Source organism: Cydia splendana, chromosome 5 (genome assembly GCF_910591565.1).
Source record: "Cydia splendana chromosome 5, ilCydSple1.2, whole genome shotgun sequence".
Lineage (NCBI taxonomy): Eukaryota > Metazoa > Arthropoda > Insecta > Lepidoptera > Tortricidae > Cydia > Cydia splendana.
The window spans coordinates 12870614-12887306 of NC_085964.1; the positions used below are offsets into that span (position 1 = coordinate 12870614).

The 16693-nt window shown below is 36.9% G+C and overlaps 1 protein-coding gene across 1 annotated transcript in view; it reads right to left on the reverse strand.

Moving 5' to 3' along the window:
- The window catches only part of LOC134790729 (homocysteine S-methyltransferase-like), a 161381-nt gene that overhangs the window by 135789 nt on the left and 8899 nt on the right, over nucleotides 1–16693 (reverse strand). The window contains exons 2-5 of the mRNA XM_063761643.1: nucleotides 14600–14798; nucleotides 10515–10685; nucleotides 3575–3675; nucleotides 1687–1848 (exon numbers count right to left, since the gene is read on the reverse strand). Of these exons, the coding sequence (XP_063617713.1) occupies nucleotides 1687–1848; nucleotides 3575–3675; nucleotides 10515–10685; nucleotides 14600–14780 (615 nt within the window). The 5' untranslated portion in view covers nucleotides 14781–14798. The remainder of the gene's footprint in view (nucleotides 1–1686; nucleotides 1849–3574; nucleotides 3676–10514; nucleotides 10686–14599; nucleotides 14799–16693) is intronic.

A 16693-nucleotide genomic window follows, 5' to 3' on the forward strand; every position in this document is an offset into this window, starting at 1 on the left:
GGAAATGCTGGAATGTTTTTATCCTTTTCTTGGCAAATTAAAAAAAATCATGACTAGTCTCGCTTACGCCTGAATCGCCTGATAGAGCAAAAAAAAATTCTGAATAAAAAATGTAAAAAGGGTGTATATTTATGGATCTTATATTATAAGATACATTGCCAAGAAAAGGGTTAATATGCATGTTCTTCCTATACCTAATATTGTCATAATAGTACCAAAATCTAGCTTTAAAATTAATAACGCTGGTCTACCAGTTTTTTTTATAACAAAGTTGTCAGCAAGTGATATTAATTAACAGTTCGTCAACATCGATATCTTTAGCAATGATGTAAGTATGGTTACAACCTACTAACGTTTATTTTGTTAAACTTTCTCTTCACAAGAACGTATTTTATCTCGCTATAACTTTTGCCATTTAAGTTTATCCTATGGTTAAACTAGGTTTATTTTATGTTGTGGTTGCATACTGCTTGCTTGGTTGCTTTGTTTTATTTTACATAAAACATATCTTTTATCACTATCACTACACCTTATAAAACAAAGTCCCCTGTATGTTTGTTCGCAATAAACTAAAAAAATACTGAACGGATTTTCATGCGGTTTTCACCTATTAATAGAGTGATTCGTGAGGAAGGTTATTGTGTATAATTTGTTAAGGTTTTGTGTAACCCGTGCGAAGCCGGGGCGGGTCGCATATAATAAAACATGCTTAATTATAACAGCAATGTGGTGTAGGTACTTTTGAAACAAATTGATATACAAGAAAGTGTGCATATCATAGGAATAATAAATACAAGTGGATTAAGAATTTATTCTAAGCTTAAGTGGTTTAAGAGACAAAATTTAGCCGAATAAGAATTTATTTTAGAGGTACAATAAACCGAGGTTCCATTCCTGCCTTCCCGAAATAGTCGTGAAAAGCAGCACTTAAAAATAATTTGACGAATCGTTGAAACGACAAACGGATAAATCGTGAACTGAATTTATAAAGGTAACGAAAACATACTAAAGTTAAATCAGTAAGAAAGTTATACGTAATTAAAAGGGTCTATATTGGGTCGCATAATAATTGATTGTCCTAATGTAATGTTACTGATAAAACTCATTTCGCATAATTGTGCTGAAACTAATAACATTTCTGAAAATTATAAAACAAACCTAACCTAACCTACCCTATTCTACACAACCTATGCAAAATATTTTCAAAAATACTCTTTGTTTTAGCTGGAGAAAAATTATGCGAAATGAATTTTATGCGTAACATTACATTAGGACAATTAATTATTATGCGACGAGATCGGCACCCTAATTAAAACGAGTGAGTCCTATCTACGAGTGCCTACCTACCTAAAATACAAGTTTTGTTAATTGTCAAATAAAGCAACATGTGAACAAAAAACTGGGTGCTTAGCCAACATGCCTATCGTTAACGCTCCGTAGCTGAGCGTAATCATCTCTCTATCACTCTTCCATATTAGTGCTACAGAGACATTGGCGTTTCGTTCGCTACGGAGCGTAAACCATTGGCATGTTGGCTAGGCACCCTGATTATTAAAATCTATATTAATAACTAGTTTTCCAATCCAGCTTTACTTGTGTCGTGTAGCATAGCAAGAGCATTTTGCTTATATTATACCTTAGTTTCGTTCATATCGAACATGTAGGTAACTTGCAAACAAAAGGTACCTTGCAACTGAAGGCCAGCCATGCTTTCATGTGGGGGTATTCTCGGAGCAGCTCGCAAAGCATCTCAGCCTCCTCTTGGCACGGGATAGTCTCAAGCGCAAGCAGATCAACCCCTGCGTCCACGAGCGCCTGAATGCGTGGTCGGTGCCATTCGCGCATTGTCTGTTAAATACAAATATATTTATGGATATGATCATTATTTATTTACAAACAAGATATATACAGTGGTACCTATTACTAAAAGAAATTAATATCTAGCTTAAATCTAAAATAGGCCCTTGAGGCATTGTACCAAGGATGCTGGCGGCATTTCCTCGCTGTATCGCAATGCTGATACGTTGTGTGAGGTAGCCGCCAGCTCTTCGGTCACCAGTTACGTCAACCAGACGCTTCGCGATTATTATAAGCCGTCACAAGTGGCGCAGCAGCACTACAGCTTCAGCAGGCGTATTATTTTCGCACTCATCGTACAATATGCTACAGCATACGCCATTTTCTGACATCGCGCGTTAGTTAAAATAACATATAAAGTAGACACATAAAACTGACATTTACTATATACCTGCATATATTAACGAGAGTGATAAACTATGTCCACCCTGTCCAAAAATTCTATCAATTTCGTTTTGTTTGTAATACCAGGTTTTGGTTGGTGAATGGTCACTAGTACCAAAGAGAATGTATGTGTGTATAGAGAGTTACTGTCATGGTAAATTATGTAGCCACAGTACATTTACTGCCATCTTTCGACAGAAGATTGAAACTGTTAGAACGCCATTTGACTTTGATTCTTATTCTTTCACTGATATGTGTAAATTTATTAGTATTTAAATCAACGCCATCTAACAGTTTTAATCTTCTGTCGAAAGATGGCAGTAAATTTACTGTAGCTACATAATTTACTTTGACAATCCGCCTCTATTTCAAATTCTCTTTGCTAGTACCTATATTTAAAATGAAACATGCCTGAAACTTTAATGGGACATAAAAATAAATTAAAGTTGTAAATATTTTCGCTACATCATGTTTGTTACTGATGTTCATTTGTTTTATCTTGGTACCTATCGTTAATTAACTGTCCGCCCAAGTCAAATGCCGGTCCGGTTCAAAAAAAGAGAGAATTGGTGCGGGACTTTTTCATATTGCCGATGTAAATTTTAATTTGTCGGCAACTTTACGGCCCTCTTTACGATTTAGCTGACGCTTTCAACCTTTATTAGGCTATGCATTCATGGCTAGGGGGTTCAGTAGGTACGATCTCAAGAATCTCCACTTTAGTTGACACTAAAATTTAAGCTTGTGCCGGATTATTCGGAATGTCTATGAAATAAAAAGTAGTTTTGGGCAGATAAAAATAATGTTACGAGTATGCTCCGTACAGATGTACATATATCATCATGGAGGCATATCATCTATGCCTCCATCCACAGAACAAAAGAATTCCTGTCGTGGCTTTAGTACTATATACCTGCCTACATACTTGTACCATTAAGACTGAGCGGCATTTGAACGTTTAAAACAAAATGTTGATTTGATATTCCTTACAATGCGCCTCGCTCCAATCCACAGGCGCAAATCTTGTTCATAAATATTACTTCGTAATTATTGATGTTGAATCCTGAAATTTTACTTTGTAACTTAACTACTACAATAAAAATCGGTATTCATTTAGAGTTTACAACTTAGTCGGCGAGCTTCACATTTAACATTTAATTTATTCGAAAGCCATTCCCGATTTCTGCCGCCCTAAAAGCATTCTATGACGCAGTAGAAGCTGAAAATGGCGACGATGCACTAATGAGCTACTGTTGCGGTGAAATTCGTCTAATATAAATAGTTGACCTAATAGCGTGGAAATCTAGCAATATCGGGGTTAGGTTATTTTTACCTCCACTGATGTTGTATCCGCGTAGCTGCCGTCGTACTCGGAGCCGTCGTGTAAATGGGCCCCGTAAGGACCGACGGACCCCACTACCAGCGGCACGTGATCTAAATCAACAAGTACTCATTAACGGCATGACATAGCATTAACAAAGCGCAATAAGTGTCAACAGCTCGCTCTATTTCATCGCAAAGAGCTGTTATTCCCATTTTGGGCCGAACTCAGGCGAACGTTCATCTGACGACCAGTATGTGTGATATCCGATTGCGCATAGAAGTTAAGGATTCCAATTTACTGGATACCTAAGGCGAAAGTTCGACGACAGCATTCAGTAAGCGAATAGAATACATGAAAACTTGGCACTACCCTAATCCCATGACCCTAGGTAAACTGTAATTAAGGCATGCTTTTGCATCCGTCCTTTATGGAAGTTTGTCTCATAAAACCTTTGTTTTGAGTAAAACTCTTGCAATTAAATTGCCATGTTTTTGTGACAGACACGGGAATGTCGCGAATAATAAATCATTTCTAGCCCCGTATTTTCCTTCGTAGGTACCTAATTACAACTCGTAAAACAATTACAAATTGTTCGTTGTTACTTTGTTTAAGTACTTTATTTTTCAAGTTTAAACATTTTTCCTTTCATTCGTGGATCCCATTTTTACAATGGCTTTTTTCCTTGTTGTTTCTATAAATATGTATAGGTAGGTAGTTACCTATCTACCGTAATACTTTCAGGTCGCATAATGCGCCATTCGGTAATAGTCATACATATTATGAAAACAAAGCTGCACTTTAAGGTGGAAGCAAGCCGCTTTGCATGGTGATAATAGACACCAAAGTAAGCGATTTTTTCCGAAGCACCTATAAATTCACCCCTTAGGAGCCGAGATTTAGCGAGGTCTATCAGGAAAAAGAAAAAAATTCCACAAGTTTCAGGGAACAACAAATATTGATAAAAATTATATCATTTGAAAGAAAATCACTTTTTTTAACGTAAAAAAAATAAACACAAATCTTTTCAAACAATATTAGTGTGAAATTATTTAAAACCATTTTTTTCTCTTTTGCGCTTTATTCTTGCAAATAATGTCATCGACTTTGAAGAATGTCTGAAGTATTTTTGGTTAGAGTCCAATATATTTTTTACTAAATGACGAAAACCGTATCAAAATCGGTTTGGCAGTTTTTGAGATACAAGTTTCAGAAATTGGCTTACTTTTATTTATATGGGATTTTTCGTCTTATATAGTCCAAAAGGCGTGTAAGTCATAACTAGTACCTAAATTATATGTAAATTAGAAGGTACATACTTAATTTATCTACATTAAGGATATGTATATTATATATTTATATGTGGAAAACTGCCATAGTCGCGCCATCTTACATAAAAAAGGAGATATGTATATCTAAGCCGAGTAATTTTCGCCCCATAAGTAAGCCTCCTTTACCATAAGTACAAACTCTTTGCAAAAGTTTTATGCAACCGCCTAACTTGTATCCTCGATGAATCCCAACCTCCTGAGCAGGCTGGTTTCCGGAGCGGATTCTCTACAATCGACCATAATTATACATGCGGTAAAGCAGTTAATGGAGAAAAGTCCAGGCGCGGATCCAGCCCTCAAAAAAGGTTGTGGTCACAGCAGCCACTCCAAAATCGGCCAAGTGCGAGTAGGGGGTACCTGATGATTCCCCGACCAATAAATTCGCAGAGGGATCACAAGCGATTTATTTCAGTCTACGAGTATACACACTTAGCGCCACTTGCACCATCCCACTAACCCGGAGTTAACCCGTTAAACCGTTAACCCAGTGTCAAATTGTACTGGTAACCTTGGTATTCTTCTCATATCCTTGCAAATAATTAGGGCTCTGTATTCAGCTGGAGTACCTACCCTAATGATTCCCCGACCAATTTTTAGCAGATTGTCAATTTGCTTACGTTTCGCCGAAAATGGTTTCGTAGAGTCAATTAAGAGCGACCTAAGAGCGCATCAGAGAGTGGATCAGCTACACTCTAATAACACGAGCTAAAAATTGCCTAGTCCAGAGCACACAGTCGCTGGGGCCGAAATCGGTCAGGAAAGCATCATCATTCAGTTCGCTTCTGTGTAAATTAGCAGACCAATTATTAGAGTATTTTTCATTTGGTAGAGTAATCTTTTCATCAAGCAACCTTCAGCCGAGTAACGTTTTATAACTTTTTTTAAAGTTTTTGTCAAGTGGCACTCGATCACACTACATATAAGTATACTTAAGTGCTGTGGACGGTTTTACCTGTGGACACTAATACCGGTATTTAAGACGAAACAGGAGCAGAGTTTTAAATATTTTAGGTAAATATACCCGTCTCGCTAACGGAAGCGGCACTTAAAAGTAGTGCGATAAGGACAAGGCGAAAAATCCTGCGTAAAAATTTCAAAAATCGAGGTTTCGTACTCCTCTGTTTCCTCCTCCAAAACTTAACCAATCGTAACCAAATTTGGAAATCTAAATGATTATGAAATTATCTGTGTCGGACCGTTTTGCTTTTTTGGCTAATTGTCAGTTTTGAATCCCACGCCTCTCATTGCGGCATAGTCAATTAGGCCATTTTGGCCATTTTTGAAGGGCTCTAGCGCCTTAAAAAACAAAAATATCAAAAAAAGCAAAACGGTCCGACACAGATATTGACAATATTAATCTGTGTTGAAAAAATCATTGCTCTAGCTTCAAAAACCACGGAGGAAAACGAGGAGTACGTTTGTATGGGGAAATGACCACTCCCGTTGGCTCTTAAAGAATTACTAACGATATGCTACCATCGTGGACTTAAAAAAATGCATTTTCTTATATTACTAACAATTAGTTATTCACCATATATATACCGGGTGTGGCCTGTAATGTGAGCAAAAAATTTAACTGTAGGATGTACTCCTCATACTGACCAACATTTGTTCAGCGACTTTTAAAAATAACTATTGGTTTGATTTTTAATACACTTTAAAGTTTATTCTAAGACGCAATGTATTGCGAATTTTGTTATGTTTAAGGCGTGACAAGCAACGTCAATCACAATGATATGGCGTGGCGATGGCGTCCATTGAAGATAATATTTATTTTGTATGAAAAATAGGGAGTCTAAATACTTCATAAATTTTAAAAGTTGTTGAACAAAAGTGTCACCGTTTGAGGAGTACAATCTATGTTTTAATTATTAGCTCGTGTTACAGGCCACACCCGGTAAATGTAGAGATTTTTTTGGTTCTGAAAAAAAATTATGTTAATAACTTGTAATTGTATATAATAAAAGTGTTATTATATTAATAAACAAATTTTATCCTCGTAATATAAATGTTTTTTGTGAATTCGGTAAATGTAAGTGTGTAAAAAAATCACAAAATAAGCGTCAAGGTTTCATTGTTGTTTTCTACAGTTTTCGCATTTCGCCAGATGTTTAATTGATAACTAAATAGTATGGTTAATAAAAAGGAGGTAGAGTAGTGTACCTAAGATGGACACCGTGACTAACGAAAAATCAAGCTTTATTCGTCTAAAGCTTTGCGTACTAACGATGATTCCGACGTCTTTGTAGACCCGGCCTGGAGACAATATCAAGTCCAAAATAATTGCTGGAAAGTTGTACCAAGAATATTGACCATAGGTACAAACCCTGTCAAATATCATACAAAAATATCAATTTTAACATTTTTTTTATATCTCTGGTTCCTATTTAGCTACCGTGATAAAACTAGTCTGCAATTATATACTATTTAATAATTGTTTAAAAGAAATAAATAAGTTTTTGACATTGTCAATAGTTTATGATTTATGAACAAAATAAGGCCAAAATCTGGATAATGTCCACATGTAGAGCACTTGCCCCTACACTTAAGTGTAGTCGGAATTTTACCAAAAATGGCATGCGATTTTTCGTAAGGTCTATGGAGCCCTTTCCATATCCATAATATCCATATAGACCTGCGCTCTAAAACTCCTATGACAGTCAATTAAAAGCTGAAATTATTTTAAGCAATTGTACATAAAATTCTGAATGTTTAAATTTAAGACTCCATAAGTTAACAATTTAAAAAATTGCTGTTTATTTTGTATCACTAATTTGAGTTGTCAGCTGATATAAATACTTATGACAGCTAAGAGTTCTATTTCACTAAGTACCTAGGTACCGTGTTTCGGCCAATGGTTAATTTACTCGGGCAATTTTGACGTTCACCAAACGATCATTGTACGAAAAGTAAATCTGCGTATCGATCAACTGACTACTCTGCGTAATTACCTATACCTAATGAAATTCTGCCAAATGTTCCTCTGCCAAAGCGTCTGCGAAACAAAAATCGGCGTAATTCTACTCAGGAAATCAATAGGGCATCCTATTAGGGTTGTGGGCATGCCCACCGTGCCCACAACGGTGGATCCGCGCCTGGAAAAGTCACGAGTACGGATTACGAAAAATCCTTCGACAGTGTCGAGCATTGGGCGGTGTTTGAATCTCTCCATCGCTGCTCAATCGACAATCGCTACGTGGATCTGCTCTAGGAGCTATATACCTCGGCAACAATGCAAGTTTGGCTTTACAAACTCAGTAACCCAATATCTATCGAAAGGGGATACCATTTCACCCAAGTTTTCACGGCAGTGCTAGACGACGTCATAAAAACGCTTGCATGGGACAGAACTGGTATCAATATCCATGGTGTCTTCTTGTCGCACCTGCCGCCTTTTTTGTTTGCCGAGTCCCTGGAAGATCTTCATGGTTGAAAGCCATGCTTCTTTGAATAGATCTTAAGCTAAATACGTCCAAGACTAAAGTTATGACGAACATCTCTAGTAAATCGATTCCAACCGTTACGGTTCAGAACGAAATTCAGGAGGATTGTGGTTGACCAGTTCGTGTATCTTGGATATATTCTATCATTTGATAAAACACATCAGCAGAAGAAGATCTCCAGGAGGATCCAGCTGGGTTGGGCGGCATTCAATAAACTAGCGGACATCCTCAAACCCGTTAACATTCCACAATGCCTGAACACTCGCCTCTAACCAATGTGTCCTACCTACCATGACCTACGGTGCTGAGACATGAACTCTCACTAAAGAGGCTGTGTATAAAATCCGAGTGGCACAGAGAGCCATGGAGCGCGCCATGCTCGGCATCAAACTTCAAGATCGAGTGAGGAAAGTCGAGATCCGACGCCGCACCAAGATGCAAGACGTCGGATGCGTCATCACCAAACTTACTCGTAAATGGAGCTGGGTGGGACATGTTGCCAGGCAGAGTGATGGCAGGTGGGCCAAAATGTTAACGGAATGGTGGCCGCTTTCAGACGAAAGAAGTGCCTGGCGTCCGTTGGCTCGTTGGGTGGACTACATTCCGAAGATTGCGGGTCACTTCTGGATGAGATTGGCTCAGGACCGGGATAAGTGGCGTACTCGAAGAGAGGCCTATGCTCAGCAGTGGTATGGTATGGTATTATATATTTACAAGAAATAGATTATTCATCTTCAGCTTCATTCATACTGGCTAAACTGGTTAAACTAGAGGAATAAATAAAAAAGAGAATAAAATGTAGATCTTTTTTACAGATAAATATACTTTATATTGAAAATGTTATTATTTTTAGCAAATTATATAAGTTATTATACGTACTTTAACGTACCTACTAACTTTACAACTTTGATTTGCCCAATATTCGGTAGGGATTAAAGTACTAGCCCTACTTTTAAACACAATGCCTCATAATTTGTTTAATGTATTTGAAGATATATGTATAAATGTTTATATAATACATAGATAAAGGTGTATTTTATATTAATAAGAAAAGCACGACATAGTTAGAACTTAATACAGTACTTAAAAGTAGTCACTAATTATAAATCGTCATGTCAATAAAACTAGGCCAATTTCTGGAACATGAATCTTATAAACTCCTTAACCGATTTTGATGCGGTTTTCAGTTTCTGATAAGAAATATGTTTGACTTTATTATTAACTATTTATTTGCAGACATTTTTCAACGTGGAAGACACTATTTGAAAAATAAAACGTCAAGAGTTTCTTTTTATAATTTTACACTAACACTATATTTCTTTAATATACTTTTGTGTATATTTTTTTTACATCAAGCAAAGTTATTTTCTTTCGATTGACATCAAATCTATCTTAGTCGGATGATCCGTGAAACTTGTAGATTTTTTTCCAGGTTTTAACAGACCTCGCTTTTTCTCGGTTCCTAAGGGACGAAATTACGGGTGCTTCGAAAAAAATCGTTTTATTTGGTCTCCACTATCATCGTGCAAAGTGGCTTGCTTCCATCTCAAAATGCAGCGTTCCGGCAAAAAAGCCTCAAGTTACTACGTTCATTTATGCTATGGCGCAGCAGATGCCATCATGTGCACGCATTGATAGGGATTAGGTATAATAAATAGTTATTTGTTTTACAAGGGGGCAAAGTTGTTGTTTAACCGCTCGTGCTAATATTGATACCCGAGCAAGCGAAAGATTCCAAAATTGAACCACGAGCGTAGCGAGTGGTTCGAGAAATGGAATCTTGAGCGTTGCGAGGGTTTCAAAGCACGAGGGTTAAACAAAATTTGCCCCCGAGTGAAACACAAAATTTTTCACCACACCAACCCGAAGCAAATATTAAATGTAAAATATCAAACAAAATCAAACCAAATCAAATTCAAATGAATGTTTATCATCCAAAATCATCATTTAAAAGTCAATTCTACCAGCAAACATAAGAAAACAACTCAAAATTTGCATTTGATTACTTTGCCTCACATGTGAATTACTGATAGCAAAGTGCAACTTTGCTATCCGTTTTTGAAGTGCAAAGTAAGCCTTTCCGAGCTGGTGTGGTGAAAAGAAACCTTACATACGTGGTACCTACGAGTTTATGAAAGCAAGGTATGCTCACTTAGATGGAGACAGTATTATTCTTACCATTTTGCAAGAAGTTTTGGAATTCCTCGAGGTAGAGTGTGCGGGCGCGTTTAGCGAGCTCAACGGCGCGCTCTATCAGCGCGTACGCCTGTTCCTCGTTAACGCCCAAATGCTCCACGAAACCGCCTATTGACGCCTGGTACGTATTTGTGATGATCAGATCCGCTCCAGCTGAAAAGAAATGAAATACAAACGTTTGAACGGCCTCAGTGAACGCTGGACGCTATATGCTGCACGCGCCGCAGAACGCTCGCCACTGAGGCCGCAGCCTGACAAGTTTTAATATTGAAGGCCTTTTAGGCAAGATTGTTGGAATTGGATTCTACGAATACATTGCGCCTTTGATAGATTTATATTGGCAGGTTAGTTATTTTTATTTACTTGAATTCGATGTTAGGTGTCATTACGTAATGAATATCTGTTAATGTTGTGTTATATTTTTGTTATGATGGTTTAGTCAAATAAATACCTATTGTGTTTATCGTACGTCGGACTATCATTTTAAGTTTGTAGCAGAGCTTGTAAACAAAAAAATATGCTGCAAGATACGTACAAGTAAGTGGCAAAATGAATACCTAATACTGATAAAATAATACTTAATACCCATTTTCGACAGCACCGATTACGCAAAATGTGTTGTGTATTTGTCAAAGTTAGTAGGTAAGTACCTATGGAAAACTAGAATAATACATTATTTTAATTACTATTCTTAGTCTCATTGATATTCTCAGGCAATAAATACAAAAATTACTGATTACTTAATACACTAACAGAACAACTTTATTTACTACATCTTCAACTGCCAACAAGATTGATGCCTTTCTCTCGTTTTCACAGATTATTTTCTAAGGCCCGATTGGATCATGGAAATCTCGCATGTCTCATGTGACAGAGATCAATTCCCATTGACCTCAGGCTAACTGGGTGCCTCGAATGATGCAGTTCAGCCCTTACCCTTATTCTCGATGTGGTTCTGAACAACATAAAAAAATGAAAAAACAAATTATGAAATTATCCATTTAAAGTAAACCGTTTTCAATGTTTTGAATGTAGTTTACTTAAATACCATATATCATATGTTCTTACCGTATCTTAATTAAAACAAATGAAACCCGATATTAATCTTGTGCGAATACACAAGCCTCCTGTCTAAAATAATCATACCGTATAAGTTTATATTAGTAAACTAACTCGATAAATATTAAACTTCTGCGAACTGTTAGTATTAAATGTGAGCAGGGTGCGGCTAAAAGGCGTAAACAGTTAAGTTAATATTATTAAAACTTAGTAACGCTTCAAGAGGCTCAGTAGTTGAGCAATAAGGAACTTATCGGCAAAAGGAACTCATGCCAGTTAGAAAATAATTATGTAAATAGAAGACGGCGCACGGCTTGCGAATGAAAACGTATTAGACAGACAAGGTGATTAATGGCAGCTACGGCCTGTAGCCGGGCTCACAGCGAGCCGCGGCTGCGGGCTGTGTTGCGCCTACTTATGTATAGCTAAGTTTGGCCTCTTGCCTTTTCCCTCCTGTCTACTCTACACTATGCAAATGCGGGGCAGTTAGCGAATGTGGGAGAAACAGCGGCAAATCTTGGCAACTGTGACCAGTGTCAATCATAATAATCATTTGGAAACAGCTGAATATTACAACGCAAAGTGAGCTATAAGAAAGCCGTAGCCAAATAACAGTACTGCGCTTTTTTTCGCATATTTTAACACTTGAATTTATAATTGGGTAAATTGATAGATTCTCTTAAAACATTACAGAACTCTAAAAGTCGAGTAATTATAAGTATATCGATAAACATTAAAAATACATCCACATGAAATGTTGAAATGAAAATTCTGGCATAAAATCTTTAAATTTCACAAAATAAGGGCCCATTTCATGTCTTTTTCATAATGATCTCTACTATAGCAGGCAGCAAAGCGAGGCAGTAGGCTGTCTCCCTCTGGGGAGTTATTTGCATGGAGACACTTTTCAGCTTTTCCTTATGAAAAGAAACGGTCCGTTTTGTGGCGAAGAAAAGCGCTTTCAGAGGACGATGACACGACGCGAGGTCGCACTCTCGCTGTTGGATACAAGAAATGACGAGCTAAAAGCGACCTAACGTGTAATTCGTCAAAACACGCATATGTAGGTACGTGAAAGCTTAGGTACTTGTTTGCGGGCTGTGTGCGGCGCAGAAATTCATTCAAACTTTGCCTTGGAGTGTAGAACAACGCAATTACTTTCCAGTTCAAAGGGGTTAGTTGTGCGTGGCAGTGTCACGTTCAGGTATTGATACGTGACGTCATCGCGCTTGACGAGATCGGTGCGAATACTACCTACGTAGGTATTCTGCAATTTGGGCCTTTGTACTTTGAAGTCTTTTGTTCCCAATCGACATTCTGATACGTGTTACCACCGTGTTTCTGTCTAGATTGAGTTTGTAACATGGATTTTCAAGTTTTATTAAAACTTGGCTAAAGAGGAAAGTTTTTGGCTTATCTTAGTAAAGTTAGTAGCTAAATAAAAACCGGCCAAGTGTGAGTCGAACTCGCGCACGAAGGGTTCCGTACCATTACGCAAAAAACGGCAAAAAATTCACGATTGTTGTATGAGATCTCCACTTAAATATTTATTATATTCTGTTATTAGTATTTGTTGTTATAGCGGCAACAGAAATACATCATGTATGAAAATGTCAACTGCCTAGCTATCACGGTTCATGAGATACAGCCTGGTGACAAACAGATAGACGGACAAACGGACAGCTCCCTAATAAATAATTCAGCCTATACTTACACGTCCCACTGCTCCTCCTCGCAGGCCTCCTCTCATGCGTGAGAGGGCTTGGGCTATTATAGTCCCCACACTAGCCCAATGCGGATTGGGGACTTCACATAGGTACACCTTTTTTTTTTTTTTTTTTTATTTTTATTTTTTTTTTTTTAATATTATAGGACATTTTTACACAAATTGACTAAGCCCCACGGTAAGCTCAAGAAGGCTTGTGTTGTGGGTACTCAGACAACGATGTATATATATGTAATATATAAATACTTATATACATAGAAAACAACCATGACTCAGGAACAAATATCTGTATCATCATACAAATAAATGCCCTTACCAGGATTCGAACCCGGGACCATCGGCTTCATAGGCAGGGTCACTACCCACTAGGCCAGACCGGTCGTCGAATAACCTTTGAATTTCTTTACAGGTGTATGCAGATTTCCTCACGATGTTTTCCTTCACCGAAAAGCTAGTGGTAAATATCAAATGATATTTCGTATATAAGTTCCGAAAAACTCATTGGTACGAGCCAGCATTTGAACCCGCGACCTACGGATTGAAAGTCGGACGTCATATCCACTCAGCCACCACCGCTTTCTGTGTTTATCGTTATGTGACCGTAATTTGCGGTTTTTGAACGCACTGTAGAGGGTTTATGTTGAGGGTGTAAGATATATGTGTAGATAAAGTAAAGGAGTATAATGTCAGAAAGCTTATTTCAGTGATTGCGAGCTTAGTATGTAGCGTAAACAAGAGTTTATTTCATTTTCAAACGAAGCATGCCAGTATAAGAATTAGATCAGATACCTGCGGTAACTATGCAGGGGTTCACGTCATGCGTTAACAACTGAAACCTCCAACTTGGCTACGGTAAAGGGAAGCCAAAGTAAACAGGAAATGCCAAGAACTATTTGTTGGTGTTTAATTAAACAGAATCACGGTTTTAAAAATTAAATACGGGCAGCGTAAACCTTGTATCGTTGTTTGGCATGCTTCTGCTCGCATTTGTTTTTTTTTTACATGTTTGATTACGGCTACACCACACTTGTTTTATTATAAATATATGGCTGACTAATAAAGTCAATTTTGTTTTGTCGAAACGATGTTTGGATCGACATCTTTAAGGCCAATTTGCACCAAGATGTCGCTACACCCCTAGACCCATAAGGTGGAAAGATTCGCTGGTTATGGATGAGGTCTTGATAGCTCAGTTGGCAGAACGCTGGAGTATCGATCCAGAGGCCGTAAGTTCATGTCACAGCCAAGACAATATTTTTTTCACTTTTAAATTTGACATTACCTCTCAAAAAGTCCAAATGCGCGTTAACGACTTCTTCGGGGTTGGTGTGGAGGAAGCGGGCGCTCCAGAGTGGGTCGCCGTCGATGACGTGGCCCACGTGGCACGACAGCTGCGACGAGAAGCCCCCGTCCAGCACCACCACCTCCGGCGGCTCCACCGCCTCACCGTTCGTTGGAGTCATCACTCGTGTCAGATACAACTGTGAAAAACAATAGGCTATGGTCATTTTTGACAGTAGACAGATCCAAGCTGCTGCTATTTAAGAAATACTATTGGGATTAATTAATAAAACGAGAAATTGAAAAATTACAGAGGTCATTGAGCGCATCAAAATCTCTAAATATTATCGCTCACAGGTAAAGCTAAACTTTGCAGCTGAGTAAGTAGTACCTACCTATAGGTATTACTGTTAAAAAGTAACTTGAAAAAAGGTTTTTATACTTCCACGCTTCCAGATCAGAGCGAACGCGAGCTTTAGTCTCTACAATAGATGAATAACAGTCATGGTAGCAAAAGGTATTTAACTCTCAATACGGAACATAAATCAAACATCTATTATATGTATAGGTACCTACAATAGAAGTGGAGTTTTAAATGGCACGTATTTAACCGGTCAACTAATTAATCGAATTTGGGTAGTTTAAAATAATAGAAATGGGTACTAAAATTAATAGTTTGGCAACAAAAACGGAGCCTTAAAATATATCAATATGAGTTGTACTTTAATGCCGTTACAGCTTTTGTTTATTTTTAGGCAGGTACCAAATATTTATTTGGCAACTGAATTATTATATTGGCGACTATTTATGAAGCACATTTTAAAAAGAAAACGGCTATCTATTAGTTTAAGGATGAAGTTCTTTTAAAATATTTTGTTTGGTCACTACACGGTCAACCTAAGACGCTCCTCCTCGCTTCGCTCGTCGTCGCACCTATCTTTTGACTCTGGTAGAACACAGTGGTAACTATTGAAATTAGTAATTAAAATTTTCAAGACCTAATGGTATAATAGTGTAGTAAATAAAGGTAGTGGACCTCGCAGTAATTCCTCAGCCAGAAAAATCTTTACAGTATGATAAAGTATCAATAAATAAAAAATATTGTATAAATTTCCAAAGAATAATAATAATAGAATTAAAGTAAATACCTAAAGTCTTAAATCGTTAATATCTTTTTATGGAAAAATGCTCCCTCCAAACTTTCTTCACCAGACATATTCATGTAACGTATTGCAACAATATATGAAATATCAAAAAAATATCCCAGCAGAAATACCTGTATTAATAAAATAAAATTTTTTGACGTGTCTTGGACTGGAAAATTGCTCAGCCTAATTTTTTCACTGGAATGCCATTTTATTGCCATTTTATACCTACAAAATGAAAATCTAAAAATTTTCAACTCTCAGTTTTTAATAGTTCTATAATACATACATTTCGATAAGCATTTTTTTTTTATTTTTTTACCCATTGCGCCAAATTATATTCTAAGATCATATAAGAAGAAAAAAATGACAGAGCAATTTTCCGATGAAAATGAGCGTCAAAAAAAGGAAGTATCATAAAAAAATATTCTCATGTTTGACAAAACTTTTAGATTTTTTTCTAGTATCACATACTGATACAAATAACTTATTTTGTAAAATAATTTTGGACTGAGGAATTACTTGGTTCAATATATAATCAGATTTGTGTTTTTACCTAACTTAGGAGTGTTTTTTTTTTTTGATATTTATATGTTAGTCTCGGCTCATACTATACAATAACCAAGCTAAATTTCATCGACTGAGAAATTAATGCATGGGTCTCCATACAACAACTTGCTTCATTTACTACACTGGCCATTAGGTGTTTCATGATTAGGAATTTCGACTATAAGTATAGCAAGTATAGCAGGGTATGTATTATTGGTAAATAAATTTGTGGTGTTTTGTGGATTAGGAAATTTGTCAATTTAAAGTACTAGGTATGCATATGTTTAAATTTATATTATTTAACAATGGAGTATTTAAAGCTTATGTATATAGGTATCTTAGGTATTCTGTATATGTACCAAATATATAAACAACCAAATTTTATGATCGCTTTACAATAT